The 16,813-nt window shown below is 48.5% G+C and overlaps 1 protein-coding gene across 3 annotated transcripts; it reads right to left on the reverse strand.

Moving 5' to 3' along the window:
* Positions 1-530: 530 nt before the first annotated feature.
* Positions 531-12,310, reverse strand: ZBTB32 (zinc finger and BTB domain containing 32). 3 transcript variants are annotated; one of them, XM_070397873.1, is made up of 7 exons: positions 12,278-12,310; positions 11,456-11,584; positions 2,278-3,260; positions 1,951-2,024; positions 1,772-1,840; positions 1,482-1,646; positions 531-1,107 (listed from the first exon to the last, which is right to left on the reverse strand). In XM_070397873.1, exons 3-7 carry the CDS (start codon positions 3,159-3,161, stop codon positions 842-844), a joined length of 1,458 nt encoding a protein of 485 aa, XP_070253974.1. In that variant the 5' UTR covers positions 3,162-3,260; positions 11,456-11,584; positions 12,278-12,310; the 3' UTR covers positions 531-841. The 3 variants fall into 3 exon arrangements, with proteins under 3 accessions (XP_070253974.1, XP_070253972.1, XP_070253971.1); XM_070397871.1 differs by lacking the exon at positions 12,278-12,310 and adding an exon at positions 11,921-11,975; XM_070397870.1 differs by lacking the exons at positions 11,456-11,584; positions 12,278-12,310 and adding an exon at positions 4,300-4,316.
* Positions 12,311-16,813: the final 4,503 nt, after the last annotated feature.

The following is a 16,813-nucleotide window of genomic DNA, read 5'->3' on the forward strand; positions in this document are numbered from 1 at the left end:
CACTCCCAGGGTGCAGGGGCTTCTTTCCCTGGGAGCCCGAGGACACCGCGAAGCGAAGTTCGCGACTGCGGGAGCTGGGGCTGGGGAGGGGGCGGCGGCCAAGGGTTAGTCTCAGTTCCACGGTCGACCCGGCCGCCGTTGCACGCAGCGTGGAGCAGAGATGCCGCAGGAGCCGCGGCCCTCGTCCTCAGGAGAGGAGGCGGGTGGTTGAAAGCAGAGTGGAGTACGCGGCTCCTCCAGCCCGTGCCAGGGACTCCCCGACTCCGACTGCGTGCGCCTTGGCTTGCCGTGGGAAGGGCAGGACCTGGGGTTCTTACAGCTTTCCCCCGCAGGGCTGGCTGCTAAGTCAGCCCGACCATGGAGCCCTCCCGACCCGCTGCCTCCCGGGAGGTCGGGAAGACCGAGGAGGGGCCGCCGTGCCGAACCGCGGACGTGCGGCCACGAGGGGCCGCTACAGGACCAGGGGCGAGGCTGCGCGCACCTCCGACCCGCGCAGACTAAATTCTGGACTCAGCTTTCTTGTCCTGAGAGGAAGGCACAGACAACGCTTTATTTTAGTAATGAAATCAACAGTCCCCACACAGTTAAGATACACTTGTGCAAACCTCACTGCCCTGCCCCACACGGGATCGCCAGTCCAGCCTTCTGCGGTCCTTGGTCACCGGGAGAGGGCTCTCGGGGCCCTTCCCGCGATGCTTCTTAGCCGAATTCGCTAGGCTGCCAAAGCCGGGGTGCTGGGTCAGAAGCCTAGCCAGCTCGCCGGCCTGTCTTTGTATCTTTCATTCTTTAGCTGCAGCCAAAGAAGCTATTGCCATCCCGTCAGGTGGAGGAGGCAAGGGACCTACTTAGAGGTGGAGTCCCATGATGGCCTCGAGGAGGTAGAGGCGGAGGAGGAGTAGAGGAAGGTGGAGCGAATGGTCCATCCCGGCGGGAGCTGGCTGGGCGAGTGGCCCCGCATGTGTGCCTGCATGGAGGCCAGGCTGGGGCAGCCGGCTCCGCACAGAGAGCAGCGGTAGGGTGCAGCCCCGTGTGTCCGCAGGTGCTTGGTCATGGCCGAGAAGTCCCGGGAGCGCTGGGGACAGAGGCCACAGGAAAAGGGCTTCTCTCCTAGGGCGGGTGGAGGGGAAAGGCAGTGAAGATAAGAAGGGGGTGAAGCCCTAGCCGGTTTGGCTCTGGGTAGGGCATCGGCCTGCGGACTGAAGGGTCCCAGGTTCCATTCTGGCCAAGGGCACATGCCTGGGTTGCGGGCTTGATCCCCAGTAGGGGGCAGCCGATCAATGATTCTCTCTCATCAGTGATGTTTCTATCCCTCTATCCCTCTCCCTTCATCTCTGAAATCAATAAAAATATATTAATTAAAAAGAAAAGAAGGCAGCCTAGGGGTAGATCGGGGGCAACTGGACAAGGGAGTTGTGTGGAAGCTAGGCAGCAGAGAGGGACTTAGGGGCAGGCAAGTCAGTGCTTGGGCAGGGTGCCCATACCTGTGTGGACTCGGTAGTGTGTCTCCATCTGATGCTTGAGTGAAAACCTCTTTCCACAGACAGAACAAGAATAGGGCCTGGACCGAGCAGGAGGAGGCCTGAAAGGCTGTTGGCGAGATGGGCAGCCTGCTTTGCCCACATGATCCACACAGGTTGCAAGTGCACCTGTGGGGACAAAGAAGGTAAAGGAGGGCAGAGCTGGGAATCCCAGAGTCGGATCACTGGAACACCCAGGCAAGATATCAGGGGCTACAATGGGACTGAAGCAAAAGTATCCTCACCCTACTCACCTGTGTGCCTCTGATCAGACTCTTCCATCTCCCCAGGGCTAAGGTTTGCGGGGCCCTGGGGGAGGGAACCTGGAGAGAACAGAGTGAAGTAGGGGCCCTACTCAGGCTGGACTCCTGCAGCCCTAGCCCCAGCAGAGAGACCATATTACAGGGTTCATGCAGGACAGTGAAGGGCTTACCTGAGGTAGAGCTAGAGAAGGCCAACTGATTCTGGCTCCTGAGCCCTTTGTGGAGGTTCAGGGACAGTGGAATCCTAGGTGTGGGGTGGAGAAGAGTAACAGAGTTGGCAAAACCTGGGATCCTGACCGACCCCATCCTGGAGAGGAAGGTGATGTATATTCTCAGGTGCTGGGCTTTGGTTTCCCCTGTGGTGGGAGCTTTTTGTCCTATCTCCAGTTCAGGAAATGTACAATAGAGATAAAAGATGTGGTGCCCTTTCACCAATCACCATTGCCTCACCTGAGCTACTCCCTCCCAGATAGGCTTCCATTGGGCCCTTCACTCACCTCTGATCCTGAGGCCAGACCTCTTGCCAGGCTGCACTGATGGAAGTACTATGGGAGAAAGGAGTGCCATATCTGGGCGGCAATAGCAGGAGGCTCCACAGGGCAGGCTGGCTCTCCCTCAACCAAGGGGCCTCAGCCCACCAGGGCCTAGAGGTGATGCTGCTGGTTTGGAGGGAACCTGGTGGGGGTGGGGGGCCAGGCAACTTCCCTAAACTTTCCTCAGAGTCCCCTGGACTCTCCTTCACCCACATGATCACTTCTTGTTCCCTACCTACTCCCCCGTGGCCAAAAAGGGATTGATCGAGTTTCTCCTCTGATCTCATATGCTCCCTCTGATCCTCCGGCGTTGCCTCTGCTATCTCAGAGCTCTCTCTCAGTGGCCTGTGCTCCTGCACCATCTCCTGTTCTCTCCCACCAGCTCTAATAAACTTCTCTGGTCTCTGCTCTCCAAGGTCCCCCACTCCACTCTCAGAATCCCTTGTGGGTTTCTCTGGCTTCTGATGTTCCTTCAGCCCTTGACTAAACTCTGCTCTAGCCCTGTCTCTTCGAGCCTTCCTGCATGCCTCTTCCAGGGACTGCACCCCCAAGGCCCTGGCAGCCTCCTCAAGGGGCCCCAGTTCCCCAGGTTGCAGCTCAACACTCTCTCCGTAAACAAAGTACAGAAGCTGCGCAAAAGTGGAAGGGCTGATTCCTTTCACCAGAGTCCAGTGACCCCTGCGGCCTAGCTGCTGGCTCACACCTGCCAGTACCAGGCTGTGTGCAGGGAACTCCTGGCTCCCCACGGTGATCATGGTATCACATAGTGCTGGCCTGAGCCTGGCTGCTAGCCGTACCAGCCGATCAGAGCCATAGGGGCTAGGCAGTCTTGTTGGGGACAGGGGCATTTTGCCTTGCCTGGGTACCAGTCTCAGAGGTCCTGAGACAAAGGCCACAGTTCGAGGTCCATGGTGGAAAGGGGAGGAAGGAACAGCATATTCTCAAGCCTGTGGAGGTGAGGGGAGAAAGAATGAGTTGTTTGTTCTGGATCAGAGCTCTCTATCCTGAATGGAGCAAATAAACTAACCCAAGAGAGGACTTGAGCTTATCCAGAACCATAACAGGGGCCTAGAGTTTGGTGGCAAGAGAACGGAAATTAGACTACAGTGAAGACTTAAAAGGCAAGGATCAGGTAGTTAACAACTACATTAAGTAGTGGGTTTAAGACTAGTAGATGGATTCTGCCAATTAGCAATCTCTGACTTAAATGATAGCACATACTGATACTTCTGCTTCTCGGAGCCCCTCTGAGCAGGCCAGGCTCCCTTCATTCGAGACAAAGAGATCACCTCCAGACCCAGTCATCCCTGTCAGTTAGGGATGGAGCAAGACACAGCTCATGGGAGAGTTTAGAGAGCTAGTGTGTCCTCACACAAGTCCATCACGTGGAGCTGAGGGTCCTGAGAAGCAGAAAATCAGCAATACATGGAGTCATAGTTGCAGGAGGGCAGGTTCCAAGGCATCATCTCCTTGAGGCTGAAGCATCTAGAACACATCCTCAGAGAAGGAACTGGAAGAGACCGAAGATGCCTGTCTAGTGAGTTAAGAGCAGGTGTAGAAGTCACAGGAGAGAAGGCTCTTGATCCAAGGATAGAGAGAGGTTTGGGAGAAGACTTTGACCCCTGAGGAAGTGAGAGAAAGGGAAATGAGAACTACAGAGGAGAGGCTATTTCCTCTCAAGGTTAAGATAAGAAGATGGTTTAATTTTGTTTTTCATACGCCAGAAGTGAAGAATAAAAAGAACCCAACAAGACAGGAATTTCTCACACATCAAAATCACCACATTGGCTTTTAAGAAGAGAACTGGGAACTCAGATACAAAGAGGCAGACCCAGCAGGCATATTCCTAGATGTGGTGAGGACTCTTGTGGGAGGGAGGATTATTACTTGGTCACCTCAGGGAGAGGGCTATAGGTTGGCAGGAAGTGGACAGGAAGAGGGGTATAATGGGAAGAAAGTCTCAGCTGGGGAGAAGAAACCACTCACCATTTGTAGCTTCCTCCTGAACACCGCATGTTCTGAACTTCTGTTGGGCTCCTGCCCACCCTCTACCCCAATAACTCCGCCCCTGACCTCACAATCTTCCATTGGGTGTCCCAAGTATCAATCTGCCACAGTTCCCCCACAGGGTGTGGTTTTTTACCCCTGGCTCTGCTTCACCCCTCCAGGAGAGACCACCCCTTCTAGTCTAGAATCCAGGCATCCTGCCTCCTAACCTGTCTCCTTATTTCATTTGTGAACTTCTAGAGTCAAAGAAGTGTATCTGAGGCAACAAAAAACTCTGAACTAATCAGATCTGCATTTGAGTCTCATCTCTGCCATTTACTAGTTGAGTCACCTTGGGCAAATCATCTCTCTGAGCCTCCCTTACTTACCTCATTCATGAAATAGGGTAAACCTCTGCTTATCTTATTTGGAGGTGGGGGTGAAGATGAAATGATGAATGTGAAAGAGGTTTGTCAGTACATAGTATCACTCAAATAGCATTAATTCTGTTTCTTAGAGGTGTCAGCGGAGCTCCAGCAGATGAACGCGGTTTCTACTATCTCAGAGGCGAAAAGGACTGGAATATCTGGATTCCAAGGAGAGAGGGAAGGAGAGCCGAAAGCATGCCTGACTTGATATTAGGAAGCCTTGACTGCTTTGTGGAAATGACCTCTGTCATTTGAGCCATCACTGAGGACTGGGTGTGTGAATGACTCAGATCCTCCCATCAAACTCTGAAGGGGGTAACCCCAGAAAGGGTCTGTGGTGGTCTTTGAAGAGAAAAACTCCTTTTCTTGGATTGATGACAAATTACATTTCTCTGAAATCAGAACTCCGGGGTTTCTTTCACTTCCTGCCCAGAGTCAAGGTCCTCGGAGATTTCCCGTCTTTTCACTTTAGCACTTGTTAACTTGGGAAAAGGATGACGTCTGAGAAACTCAAATTTCTTTTTCACATTATTCCATGATCCCTCATCCTATGACAAATTTTTATTGATTTGATAAATCACTTATATGAGCCTGGCATATCATATATGCCCAATAACAAAGATAAACAAGTCAGGCATTGGAAGGCTTCTCTGGTTTCCCCCCCCTCTCCAGGCTTTTCGCTTAGGTGCTGGGTCCTCTCCTAGACTCAAATATTATGTCTCTAAACTCCTGTTTCTCCCTTTGGCCCTAGGACCCCAAAATATTCAGACCAGCCTTCTACTTTCTCCCTCCAGACTTAATATGTCTTCCCTCTACCTCTTGTTCTAGCTTGGGTGCAGGCAGATGTTAACCCTTCCTACATCAGACAGGGTGTGCCATTGGGTGGGGCTGGTAGAGGGGCAATAATAGGGTGGGGAGAGGGGAAGATGAGTCAGAGTGAAAGGGAAAATGCAAATGGGTAAGCTGTATTCATTTGCTACTCTGAACATTAAATGTTTTTCATTTCTGAGCTTTCTAACTCCTCACACCACCACACCCAGGGACTTATTATACATCATATAAAAGACACTAGGCCTAGACACATAAAAGCATCAATGCCTGATATTTATACAGATTGTGTATACAGAGGAATACACAATCCCTGAAGATATGGAATAAGTGGGGAAAGCCACGAGGGAGAAACCCTAAGTGTATAAGGAAAGGTATAGTGGTCTGGAAGATTATATCACCACCCAGTGGTGTGTGGTCCCCCTCACCTCCCAGCCCTATATCATGTGTCTGTGACTCAACATCCCCACTGGTATGATTTGCCCATTGATGATCAAGAGAGTTGGAGACAGCTCAAAAGGCAGTGTCCTCTGAAAGCCGCCAAATGTAGTTGGCAGGGAGTAGTCAACAGGCTTTTTAGGTCTAAAAGGGAGCAGAAGAGGCAAGGGATCTCCCCATTCAGTGAATAAAAGCCCCCAAGAATGGGAAACATTTTGCCTCCCACTTGGTGTCTACTCCATCTAAGGATATCCCTTTAAAATATATTTTATTGATTTTTTACAGAGAGGAAGGGAGAGGGATAGAGAGTTAGAAACATCGATGAGAGAGAAACATCAAGCAGCTGCCTCCTGCACACCCCCTACTGGGCATGTGCCCGCAACCAAGGTACATGCCCTTGGCCGGAATCGAACCTGGGACCCTTGAGTCCCGCAGGCTGACGCTCTATCCACTGAGCCAAACCAGTTAGGGCAGGATATCCCTTTAAAGACTTCCTTTCCCTTAGAGGTATCTCTAGAGCCCTCTACACCTCAGCCCTTAGGCTAGTAACACTCTAGGCCAGGGGTTGGGAACCTTTTTTCGGTTGAGGGCCATTTGGATATTTATAACATCATTTATTGGCCATACAAAATTATCAACTTAAAAATTAGCCTACTAGCCGAGACCGGTTTGGCTCAGTGGATGGAGCGTCGGCTTGCGGACTGAAGGGTCCCAGGTTCGATTCCGGTCAAGGGCATGTGCCTTGGTTGCGGGCGCGTCCCCAGTGGGGGATGTGCAGGAGGCAGCTGATCGATGTTTCTCTCTCATCGATGTTTCTAACTCTCTATCTCTCTCCCTTCCTCTCTGTAAAAAATCAATAAAATATATTTTTAAAAAAGAATATTTAATAAAACCTGTTTTTAAAAAAAAAAAATTAGCCTACTATATTTGGTCAAACATTTAATTAACCCAGCCCCAATGCTTTGGCAGGTCCAGATCAAATTATTTCATGGGTTTTAAATGGCCTGAGGGGGGTCAGACGTTCCCCACCCCTGCTCTAGGTCTCTCTCTCTCTCTCTCTCTCTCTCCCTCCCGCCCTCTCCCCCCTCTCTCTCCATATATATGGTTTTTAAATTGATTTTGAGAGAGAGAGGAAGGGAGAGAGAGAAACATTGATGTGATAGCAAAACATTGACTGACTGCCTCCTGCACACCCCTGCCAGGGATTGAGCCCACAACCTGGGTATATGCCCTGACTGGGAATCAAACCAGCAATCTTTTTTGTGCACATGCCCAACCAACTGAGCAACATTGGCCAAGGCTCTCTCTTTACATTTTTTACTGCACAGCCCAAGCCATCTTGCATAAAGTGAGCAGTGACACCAGAAGCAATGAAAGGACAGCGACACTGCCCTTTTTATTTTTGAAAGGTCTCTCCTCCCCAGTCTCAGAAGCCTTGTTCACCTTCCACTTTCCAAGCTGACTCTAGGAATCACCTGCAGTTTTCTCCCTGAGAACCACAGGTTATGAGGACACAAGCCTGGACCCTGGGAGAGGGTACAGTAGGTAGGAGAGATTAGGAGGACGTAATTGGAAGAGAAGTATGTGGGAAAAGGAGGTATGATTTTTGCCTTTCAGCCTTTTATAATACTCATATTACTAAGGAAAGTTTGAAATCTGCTATTTTTTGTTCTCACTGATAAGCTTAACCAAGAGCCCCTTCAGGCACAACCCATCTTGATATAAATACAGGGTGTTTCCCCACCCCCCACTCCCCCAAAAAAAATGTATACACTACTAGAAGTTGATAGCTCAGTTTGTTTCATTCTTTTCAGGTTTAACTCATTGGAATTAATAATTACTCAAAGTGTGTATACATTTTTGGGACACCTTATATTATAATTAAAATTAATCAGAATAGAGGGATGGTTATTTTATGAAAAACATTCTTCCTTTATCTCACTTATTTTAAATATTGAGTAACTCCAAAGCTAAGTTTTAACAAAATTCTATTCAGGAAAATTCTATGAACTTTCAACTCTTCCCAGGAACACATTTCTTTACCCAAATTAAGGTGGTTAACACTCCCCCCCCCCCCCACACACACCCCATACACACAGCTTTTTTTGTTGTTAATTCTCACCCGAGGATATTTTTCCATTGATTTTTTTTTTTTTTCAGAGAGAGTGGAAGGGAGAAGGAGAGATAGAGAGAGAAACATTGATGTGAGAGAGACACATGGATTGGTTGCCTCCTGCTTGCACCCTGGCCAGGGCTAGGGATCAAGCCTGCAAAACAGGTATGTGTCCTTGACCGGAATCAAACCGGGACCCTTCAGTCCTCTGGCCGATGCTCTATTCACTGAGTCAAACTGGCTTAGGCACACACAGTATTTTTTATAGACTAAGACCAATTATCCAAATCTTACATAAACATTTAAATGTTCAATCATTCTGGTTAAATACACCCAACACATACCAGAGAAGAGACAACACAGAATAAATTCCTTTTTCTTCCCTTAAATCTATAGTCTACATAACCCAAGAGCTAGATATAGGCATAGCCAGGTGAGCTAAATCTAGGTCATAGAGAACCTATCATAGCACACCTTAATTATTATTTTTTGTTGTTGTTGTTAATTCTCACTCAAGGATATTTTTCCATTGATTTTTAAAGAGAGTGGAAGGAAGGGGAAGAGACAGAGAGAAACATCAATGTGAGAGACACACATCAACTGGTTGACTCCTGCACCAAGGCCAGGGATCCTGCCTGCAACCAAGGTACGTGTCCTTGACCAGAATTGGACCTAGGACTCTTCAGTCCGAAAGCCAACGCTCTATCCACTGAGCCAAACTGGCTAGGACTCATAGCACACCTTTTGAGAATTAAGTGGAAAAAGAACTAGACTAGACGTAAAACAAAACACAAAAACTTAGGTTTCACAGCATCCTCACATCCTTTTTCTTCAAGACCCTAAGTCTTCCAAGACCCTCAACTTCCTCACAGGGACTGTTTTTAAGAACAGTACTGAATACCAGTATTGCCTAAACCCAGGGACAGGGCCCCACTCTGACATCCTCTGGCTGTGTCCCTCTCCATGGGCTGAGACGTCCAAGGGAATCTAGAAGTGCCCACCTGGAACCTGTGCCCACCGCCCAATCCTAGACCTGCTCTGGAAACTCAGAACCCTGGACCTCCTAGCCCAAATGGCCCAATTCCAGGGCCTACATGTGCCTCAACCCCAGATCTATACTCATGAGAGTGAACTTCAGGACTGATGTAACCTTAGACCCTGTTTGTGAGAGGCAGGTAGCCTGAGCTTGGACATGCAGGCTAGTATGTGAGATACCTTGACATGTATGCCAACAACAGGTCTGAGGGAATCTTCATTTCTAGTCATTTCTAGGCCCCATAAACAATATGGAAGCCTGTTTTAATCCAATAGTCCTTAACCTCTTAGGGCAGTCACCATTCCTTTGAAAATATAAACTATGGAATCAACTCTTTACATCAGAAAATTGTAGTCTCATATCATTTTGCATATGAATGATAAGGAATTCAGTCTGCTCTAAAGCCCATTCTTTTTTTTAAAAAAAAAATATATTTTATTGAATTTTTACAGAGAGGAAGGGAGAGGGACAGAGAGCCAGAAACATCAATGTGAGAGAAACATCGATCAGCCGCCTCCTGCACACTTCCCACTGGGGATATGTCCGCAACCAAGGCACATGCCCCCTACCGGAATCGAACCTGGGACCCTTGAGTCCGCAGGCCGACACTCTATCTACTGAGCCAAACCGGTTAGGGCTAAAGCCCATTCTTTTTTAAAAAAATATATATTTTATTGATTTTTTACAGAGAGGAAGGGAGAGGGATAGAGAGTTAGAAACATCCATGAGAGAGAAACATCGATCAGCTGCCTCCTGCACACTCCCCACTGGGGACGTGCCCGCAACCAAGGTACATGCCCTTGACTGGAATTGAACCTGGGACCCTTGAGTCCGCAGGCTGACGCTCTATCCACTGAGCCAAACCGGTCAGGGCATAAAGCCCATTCTTGAACAGGTTAATTACTCCTCACTTATCCCTGTGACCACTTTTGCCCCCTCTCTCCCAAAAATCCAACATGCATAGTTTTTCTTATGATTTCCAAGAGTTCACAGACTCTTGAAATCCACTCATAGACTACCACTCCCTTGTATCCCCCACCCTTGGTTTAAGAACTCTGGGTGTATCCGGCCGGTGTGGCTCAGTGGTTGAACATCAACCTAGGAACCAAGAGGTCACTGGTTCAATTCCTGGTCAGGGCACATGCCTGGGTTGTGGGCTCAATCCCCAGAAGGGGGCATGAAGGGGGCATGCAGGAGGCAGCCGATCGATGATGTTTCTATCTCTCTCCCTTCTTTTAAAAACATATTTAAAAAGAAAAAGAGAACTCTGGGTGTACATGAAAGCACTCTGAAAAGCTTCAATACCAAGTAATGCTGGAAAAGCTGAGTGAAAGTATATATCAACACCCTGTTCCATAACTATAAAAAATCTTCAGTAAAGACAACCTGGCTGTTTTCCTGAAGAGCAGGATATTTCACAGACCACCTCCTGTGCCCCAGTACAACATCCATCTTTCCCATGCACCTGCCCCATGCTTACAGCCTGATATCTTCTGGGAGTGACCAGAAAGGGTTTGGGAAAGAGATAGGGACAGGGACTAAAATGCCCCAGACATGACCCAATCTGGGTTTTGTCTCGAGTCACCACAAGTCAATGATACTTCAAACAACTTGGCTGGGGTTTGGAGACACCTCCCTCCCTCCCCAGAACCTCCATAAGACTATGGGCCTAACCTCCTAGCCACATTGTCCAACCTGGACCCAATACTGTAAAATCTGCCAAGAGCACCTCAACCCCAAATCCAGAGACCTCTAAAAGCCTGCATAGCCTGGATGCAATGACTCTTGGCAACTTCCATTGGGCTTTTGACCGCATCAATGCTCATTCTTCAACCCAGGCTGGATCCAAAGACCCAGGAAACCCCTCAAGTGCATACTAGTTTCATCTCTTGGCCAGTGAATCCCAATAACCTATGGAGAGTCACAGGCCTCTTCCTCCAGTCACCAGATCCAGACTCAGTCCAGAGACCCCAGAAAACCTCACAGTTCAGAGGCCATACCTCATGGCCAATGATGCCACACAGGGCTCCAAGGGCCTCCAACTGCCCCACAACCCACTTCCAAATCAGGCTGGCACCAGGAACCATGGACCAACTCATAGGGCGTGCTGGCCTGGCCTCTACCCGGCCAGGGCCCTAAGGTGCCCAGGAGGCCCCATTTCCAGCCTCTCCAAGGCAGAGGGAGTTCCAATGGCCTAAAGTCCTCAGCCCTCACTTCCTGACCCTCACAGTAACCATTCAATCACCCATATCTCAGTTGTGCCTGGGCCGGGCCCAAGCTCAAAGAAGAGTAAAAAAAAGGCATGGCACTTACCAGCTCAGACCGTGTTCCTCTTACCATTCGGCCTCACATGCATTCTGCGCGGCGTAAGCCTGGGTGGCCGTTAGAAAGTGGGGATCGTTGCTAGGCCGGGAATGGGAGACTGGCGCGAGCTCTTCGCACCTGGATCCCGAGGCAGATGCTTATTGGTTGCAGGCTGGCTGCACCCTCTTTCCTGGCTCCCACCTAATGAGCGTGCCTAGTAGCCTGGGAGGCACCTAGGCAGCTCCAGAATCTCCAGCCTGCCTCGCACCCGCCGCTGATTGGCTGTGGGTCTCGAGCTCGCTCGCTAAGGCTCTGAGGACCGTAGGGTCTTGAGTCTGATTGGTCTGCGGATTGATGCTTCAGGCCTCTAAGGGTGAGATCTAAAACGCCAGCCTGTGCCCAGTTTTGATTGACTGCGGAATTTGCCCTCTCCCACCCTTTCTATAAGGAGACTGGGACCTGAACCTCCTTCACCTTGGAGGCTGCCTTCGCAGGAGTTCAGGGATACCGCCGCTTTCCTGCTTCTGTCTTGCCAAGCTGAGTAGCTCTAGTTGCAAACCCTTTCACCTCTTTCTCAACTCCTTACAATCTATGGAGGTGTGTGTGTGTGTGTGTGTGTGTGTGTGTGTGTGTGTGATTGGCTGGGAGGCCCTCAAGAGCCAGCCAGACTTCAGGTGCCTGTGGGCGGCTCCCCTTTCCCGCCTCCTGCCCTGTCCCATCACTTACTGGCTGCAGATCGCACCCTGCCTCAACAGGAAGTATGCGGGGACAAGGAAGACACAAGAGGAGGCAGCGCCTGGACCCGTGAATGGCCTGGGCCTAGATACTCACTCTTCAAATGCTCAGGGACACCTCAACTGTCAGCTGAGTCAGGATTACCTGCGTACTTCGTGTACCAGACCCCACCGCACTGTAGAGAAAATGTCCCATGGCACTGCCCTGCCACTAGTTGGCCTGGTCTTAGCGCCCGGCCAGCGGACGTTCTGCCTAGGCAGGGTTTTGGTGCTGACGGACTGCAAGCTCGCGACGCGACAGTCTGCGAGGGCCAACCGCCTCCTTTCTCCCACCAGCATTTCTGCGGTTGCATCGGTTGCATCGCTGATTGGTTGGCCCTGCTCTCTTCTAAGCGACTTAGCCTTGGATTCACGTTCTGACTCATCCAATGAGGTACAAGGGCGCTTTGAGGAGGCGAGCAGTGCTCAACCGCTTTCACTTCTGATTGGTCCCGAGAGTTGCTCCTTCGCTTTTAATCAATTAGAGGGCCGGGAGGCAGGAGCCCAGCCCAGCAGTTTCAGGCGGTTGCGGTTGTCCCAGTGCTTTGGCTCAGCTCTGGGGCTCCGCGGGAGCAAACCCCTCAAAAAGTAGGGGAAAGACAGTCTTTGTAAATAAAAAACCAAAAATACCCTCATTTATAGATGAGGTAAACCAGGGCCAATTGTGACCACATCAGACCCCATCCCACATCTGCAAGATCAACTCTACTTAATCATAGTATACCTTGAATGCTGGACTCTCACCAGAACAAGGTCGGAGTCTCAGCAATGCCCATACTCGCTGTGGGACAAGTAACTGCTTCTGACGGAGAGGTTAACCTGGCATAGCAATCGGGTTATTTAGGAGTCAATGAGATGCCACAGAACGCGTGATACAAGTCAAGGGCTCAGTAAGCGGAAGCTGCTATCACTACGTTTTGGACTTGAATCTGATCCTGAAGTCCCCAGCACTCGGCGCATATTTGCAACTCCTCAAACAGTTGGACAAATGCATTTGTATTCTAGAAAAGGAAACTTTAAAAATCAACCTCATAATATGTTTGCCACTTATTTGCCACTTACAAGGAACCAGGCCAGTTTTAAATGCTTTACATGGATCACTTGATTGAATCCTCATAACAAGCTCTATCAGATATTTACTGTTATATTTCTCACTTTACAGATAAGCAAATTGAGGCTGAGAAGAAAAAAATTAATTTCCCTAAGTTCTCACCGGAAGTAATTGCCAGAGCTGGAATTTGAACTAGGTCTGTTGCACTCTGACTCAGAGCCTAAGCTCCTAACCACTGTTATGCATACCATCCTAACAGCTACAGTGTCCACAGTGTGGGCACACATGGTTCTGGGCAATCCTCAATCAGCTTAGGAAGAGGAATGATGACAAAACCCATTGAAACAGACAACCAAGGTGCAAGGAGGTGAAGACACTCAGCTTATATAGCTGGTCCTTGGCAGAGCAAGGGATAGAATGATATATAACCTTCTGAATTCAAACCCACATTCTTAATCACTCCTTGCACTGCTCCTTTCCCACTTGACAGATGATGATAATGAGGCTCTCAGAAAAATCAAAACTGAAATTCAGACATGGGTCTATCAGACCCAAGAGATTGTGCCCTGAACCACACTGCCTCCAGGAATTAGTTGTCTGGTAGATAGATCTGGGTTGCATCAGGTGAGAGGTCTTTTCATGCAGCCAGCCTTGTCTGCAAACAATGAGTTCATCTGGTCCCAACTTTGACCCAGGTGGTTGGGAGTGTATTTTACAGCCTTAGGACCATTGAGAGCTTCTCATTGTGAAGCCCTATTCATAATTGCTACCACTTCCTATGGGCCAGACAAGGTAGAAAGCATTTGCATTTTACAAGTGCGGATACTATGATCCAGGGAGGGATATAACATTTCTTTGTTTACAGAGCTAGTGAATGGTAGAAACTGTGGATGAGAACCTAGAGAGCCTTACTCTAAAGCCCTGAAATCCAGCTACCCAGGATGTGCACGCATGAGAAGGTGAAGTGAGGGACCCTGGACTCTGGCAAGGTGGAGTAGGAAAGGCTGTTGACTTCATTCTGAGGGTTGGATTGTAAGATAAGGAGAGTCAAATGTTTGAGAACAGCAGAGAAATAACTATTGCTTACTGTGTAACTACCCTGTGCCAGACCCTATGTTAAATAAGTTTAAATTAAAAAATTTTTTTTTATTGATTTCAGGGAAGAAGGGAGAGGGAGAGAGAGATAGAAACATCAATGATGAGAGAGAATCATTGACCGGCTGCCTCCTGTACAATTCCTACTGGGGATCGAGCCTGCAACCCAGACCTGTGCCCTTGACTGGAATCAAAACCCGGACCCTTCAGTCCACAGGCCAGTGCTCTATCCACCAAGCCAAACCACCTAGGGCTAAATAAGTTTTAATATACATCGAGAAGTGGAGAGCCTTGTAGTTAAGAAGCTGTACACTAGCCCTAACTGGGTTGGCTCAGTGGATAGAGCATCAGCCTGCAGACTGAAGGGTCATGGGTTTCATTCCAGTCAAGGGCATGTACTTTGGTTGTGGGCACATCCGCAGTAGGGGGTAGTGATGTTGCTCTCACTATCCCTTTCCCTTCCTCTCTGTAAAAAAATCAATAATGCCGAAACCGGTTTGGCTCAGTGGATAGAGTGTCGGCCTGCGGACTGAGAGGTCCCGGGTTCGATTCCGGTCAAGGGCATGTACCTGGGTTGCGGGCACATCCCCAGTAGGGGGTGTGCAGGAGGCAGCTGATAGGTGTTTCTCTCTCATCGATGTTTCTGACTCTCTGTCTCTCTCCCTTCCTCTCTCTAAAAAATCAATAAAATATATTTTTTAAAAAATCAATAAAATATATATTTAAAGAAAAAAGAAGAAGCTGTACACTAGATCCAAAACTTCCTGGATTATTATCCTATTCCTGCTACTTAATAGTTGTGAGACCTGCCTGGCTAGTGTTGCTCAGTGGTTGAGTATCGACCTAGGAACCAGGAGGTCAGGGTTTGATTTCTGGTCAGGGCACATGCCTGGGTTGTGGGCTTAATCCCCAGTGGGGGACATACAAGAGGCAGTCAATCAATGATTCTCATTATTGATGTTTCTATTTCTCTTCCTCTCTCTTCCTCTTTGAAATCACTAAAAATATTTTTTAAAATATAGTTGTGAGACCTTTGGCAAGTTACTTAACCTCTCTTGGCCTCAATTTTCTTATCTATAAAATGGGGATAATGATAGTAAATACCTACCAAGGCTACTGAGAAGATTAAATGAACTAATAGAACTGTAACATCTCTTCCCCAATGCCCTGAAACTGAATTGCTTCCTCACAGTCACCATCACCTGATTTGACTCTGGTGTAGACACCGAAAATTAAGGCCATATATTTGCCATAGAAAAGTCTGGAGGAAGTGTGCTCCTAGAAGAGGTAGCAAGTGCAAAGGCCCTGAGACAGGAGTGAACTTAGTATGTTCGAGGTACAGCAAGAAGTCTGACTGGAGCCAGGCAGATGACTAAGGCTCAGGAGTTCAGCTCAACTGCACAAGTATTCCTAACAGACACAAAAATGACCCTGTGCTTTTTGGAACATAAAGAACTTTCTCCAAGCTTTGATTTCTGGATAAACCCAAGGCCATAATTACTTTTGAGGCTCATAAAGCTTAGAACTCAAGTCTTCTTACTCCCTACCCAGCACTCATGTATAAGGGTCAGCAGACTTGCATTCACTCAAATATTAAGCTCTGTCAGCACTTGCCATCTATGCTGAGCCCTGGAGAAGACTAGCCCATTTGAAATCTTTAAATTCAAAGAGAAAACCTTTTTTAAAAAATATGTTTTTATTGACTTGAGAGAGAGAGAGGAAGGGAAGGGAGAGATAGAAATATCAATGAGAGAGAAACATGGATTGGCTGCCTCCTGCATGCCCGCTGTCGGGGATCCAGCCCACAACCTGGGCATGTGCCCTGGCTGGGAATTGAACTGGTGACCTCCTGGTTCATGGGTCAGTGCTCAACCACTGAGCAACACCAGCTGGGCTACCTAAACTTTAAAAAAAAATCTTATTGATTTTAGAGAGAGAGGAAGGGGGAGAGGGAGAAAGTGAAAAAAATCAATTTGTTGTTCCACTTATTTATGCATTCATTGGCTGACTCCTGTAATACCCTGACTGGGGATCGAACCTACAACCTTGGCATATAGGAATGATGCCCTAACCAAATGAGGTACCTGGCCAGGGCCAAAGATTACCTTTTAGAAAGAAATTATCCTTCCAGAACCAAATGAAAAAGATAGCAACTGAAACCCAGAAGGGGCACTTAAACCAGGGGAAGGAGTGGGAGAAGGGTGAGGGAAGACTTTTCAGAAAAGGTGGTGACACCTGAGTATATATTTTTGGAGTGCTTACTATATGCTAGGCATGGTGCTTAGTACAAAATATATAATGGCAAGCAAGAAGAGATAATGTATTAGTCTGCTATGGCTGACATAACAAAAATACCACAGACTGGGTGGCTTAAACAACAGAAATTAATTTTTCACAGTTCTGGAGGCTGGAAGTCCAAGATCAAGGTGCTGGCAGGGTTGTTGTCTC

Source organism: Myotis yumanensis, unplaced genomic scaffold (genome assembly GCF_028538775.1).
Source record: "Myotis yumanensis isolate MYYU_CA2020_CCGP unplaced genomic scaffold, mMyoYum1.0.hap1 SCAF_18, whole genome shotgun sequence".
In the NCBI taxonomy this organism is placed as follows: domain Eukaryota; kingdom Metazoa; phylum Chordata; class Mammalia; order Chiroptera; family Vespertilionidae; genus Myotis; species Myotis yumanensis.

What these genes read in the sequence shown, in the direction of transcription:
- ZBTB32 (XM_070397873.1), bottom strand. Translation starts at nt 3,161, where the DNA reads ATGCCCCTGTCCCCAACAAGACTGCCTAGCCCCTATGGCTCTGATCGG. An exon ending in GTCTGGCCTCAGGATCAGAG is followed by an intron (nt 2,025 to 2,277) that starts GTGAGTGAAGGG and finishes CCCCACACCTAG; the next exon opens with GATTCCACTGTCCCTGAACC. An exon ending in ACACTACCGAGTCCACACAG is followed by an intron (nt 1,108 to 1,481) that starts GTATGGGCACCC and finishes CACCCGCCCTAG; the next exon opens with GAGAGAAGCCCTTTTCCTGT.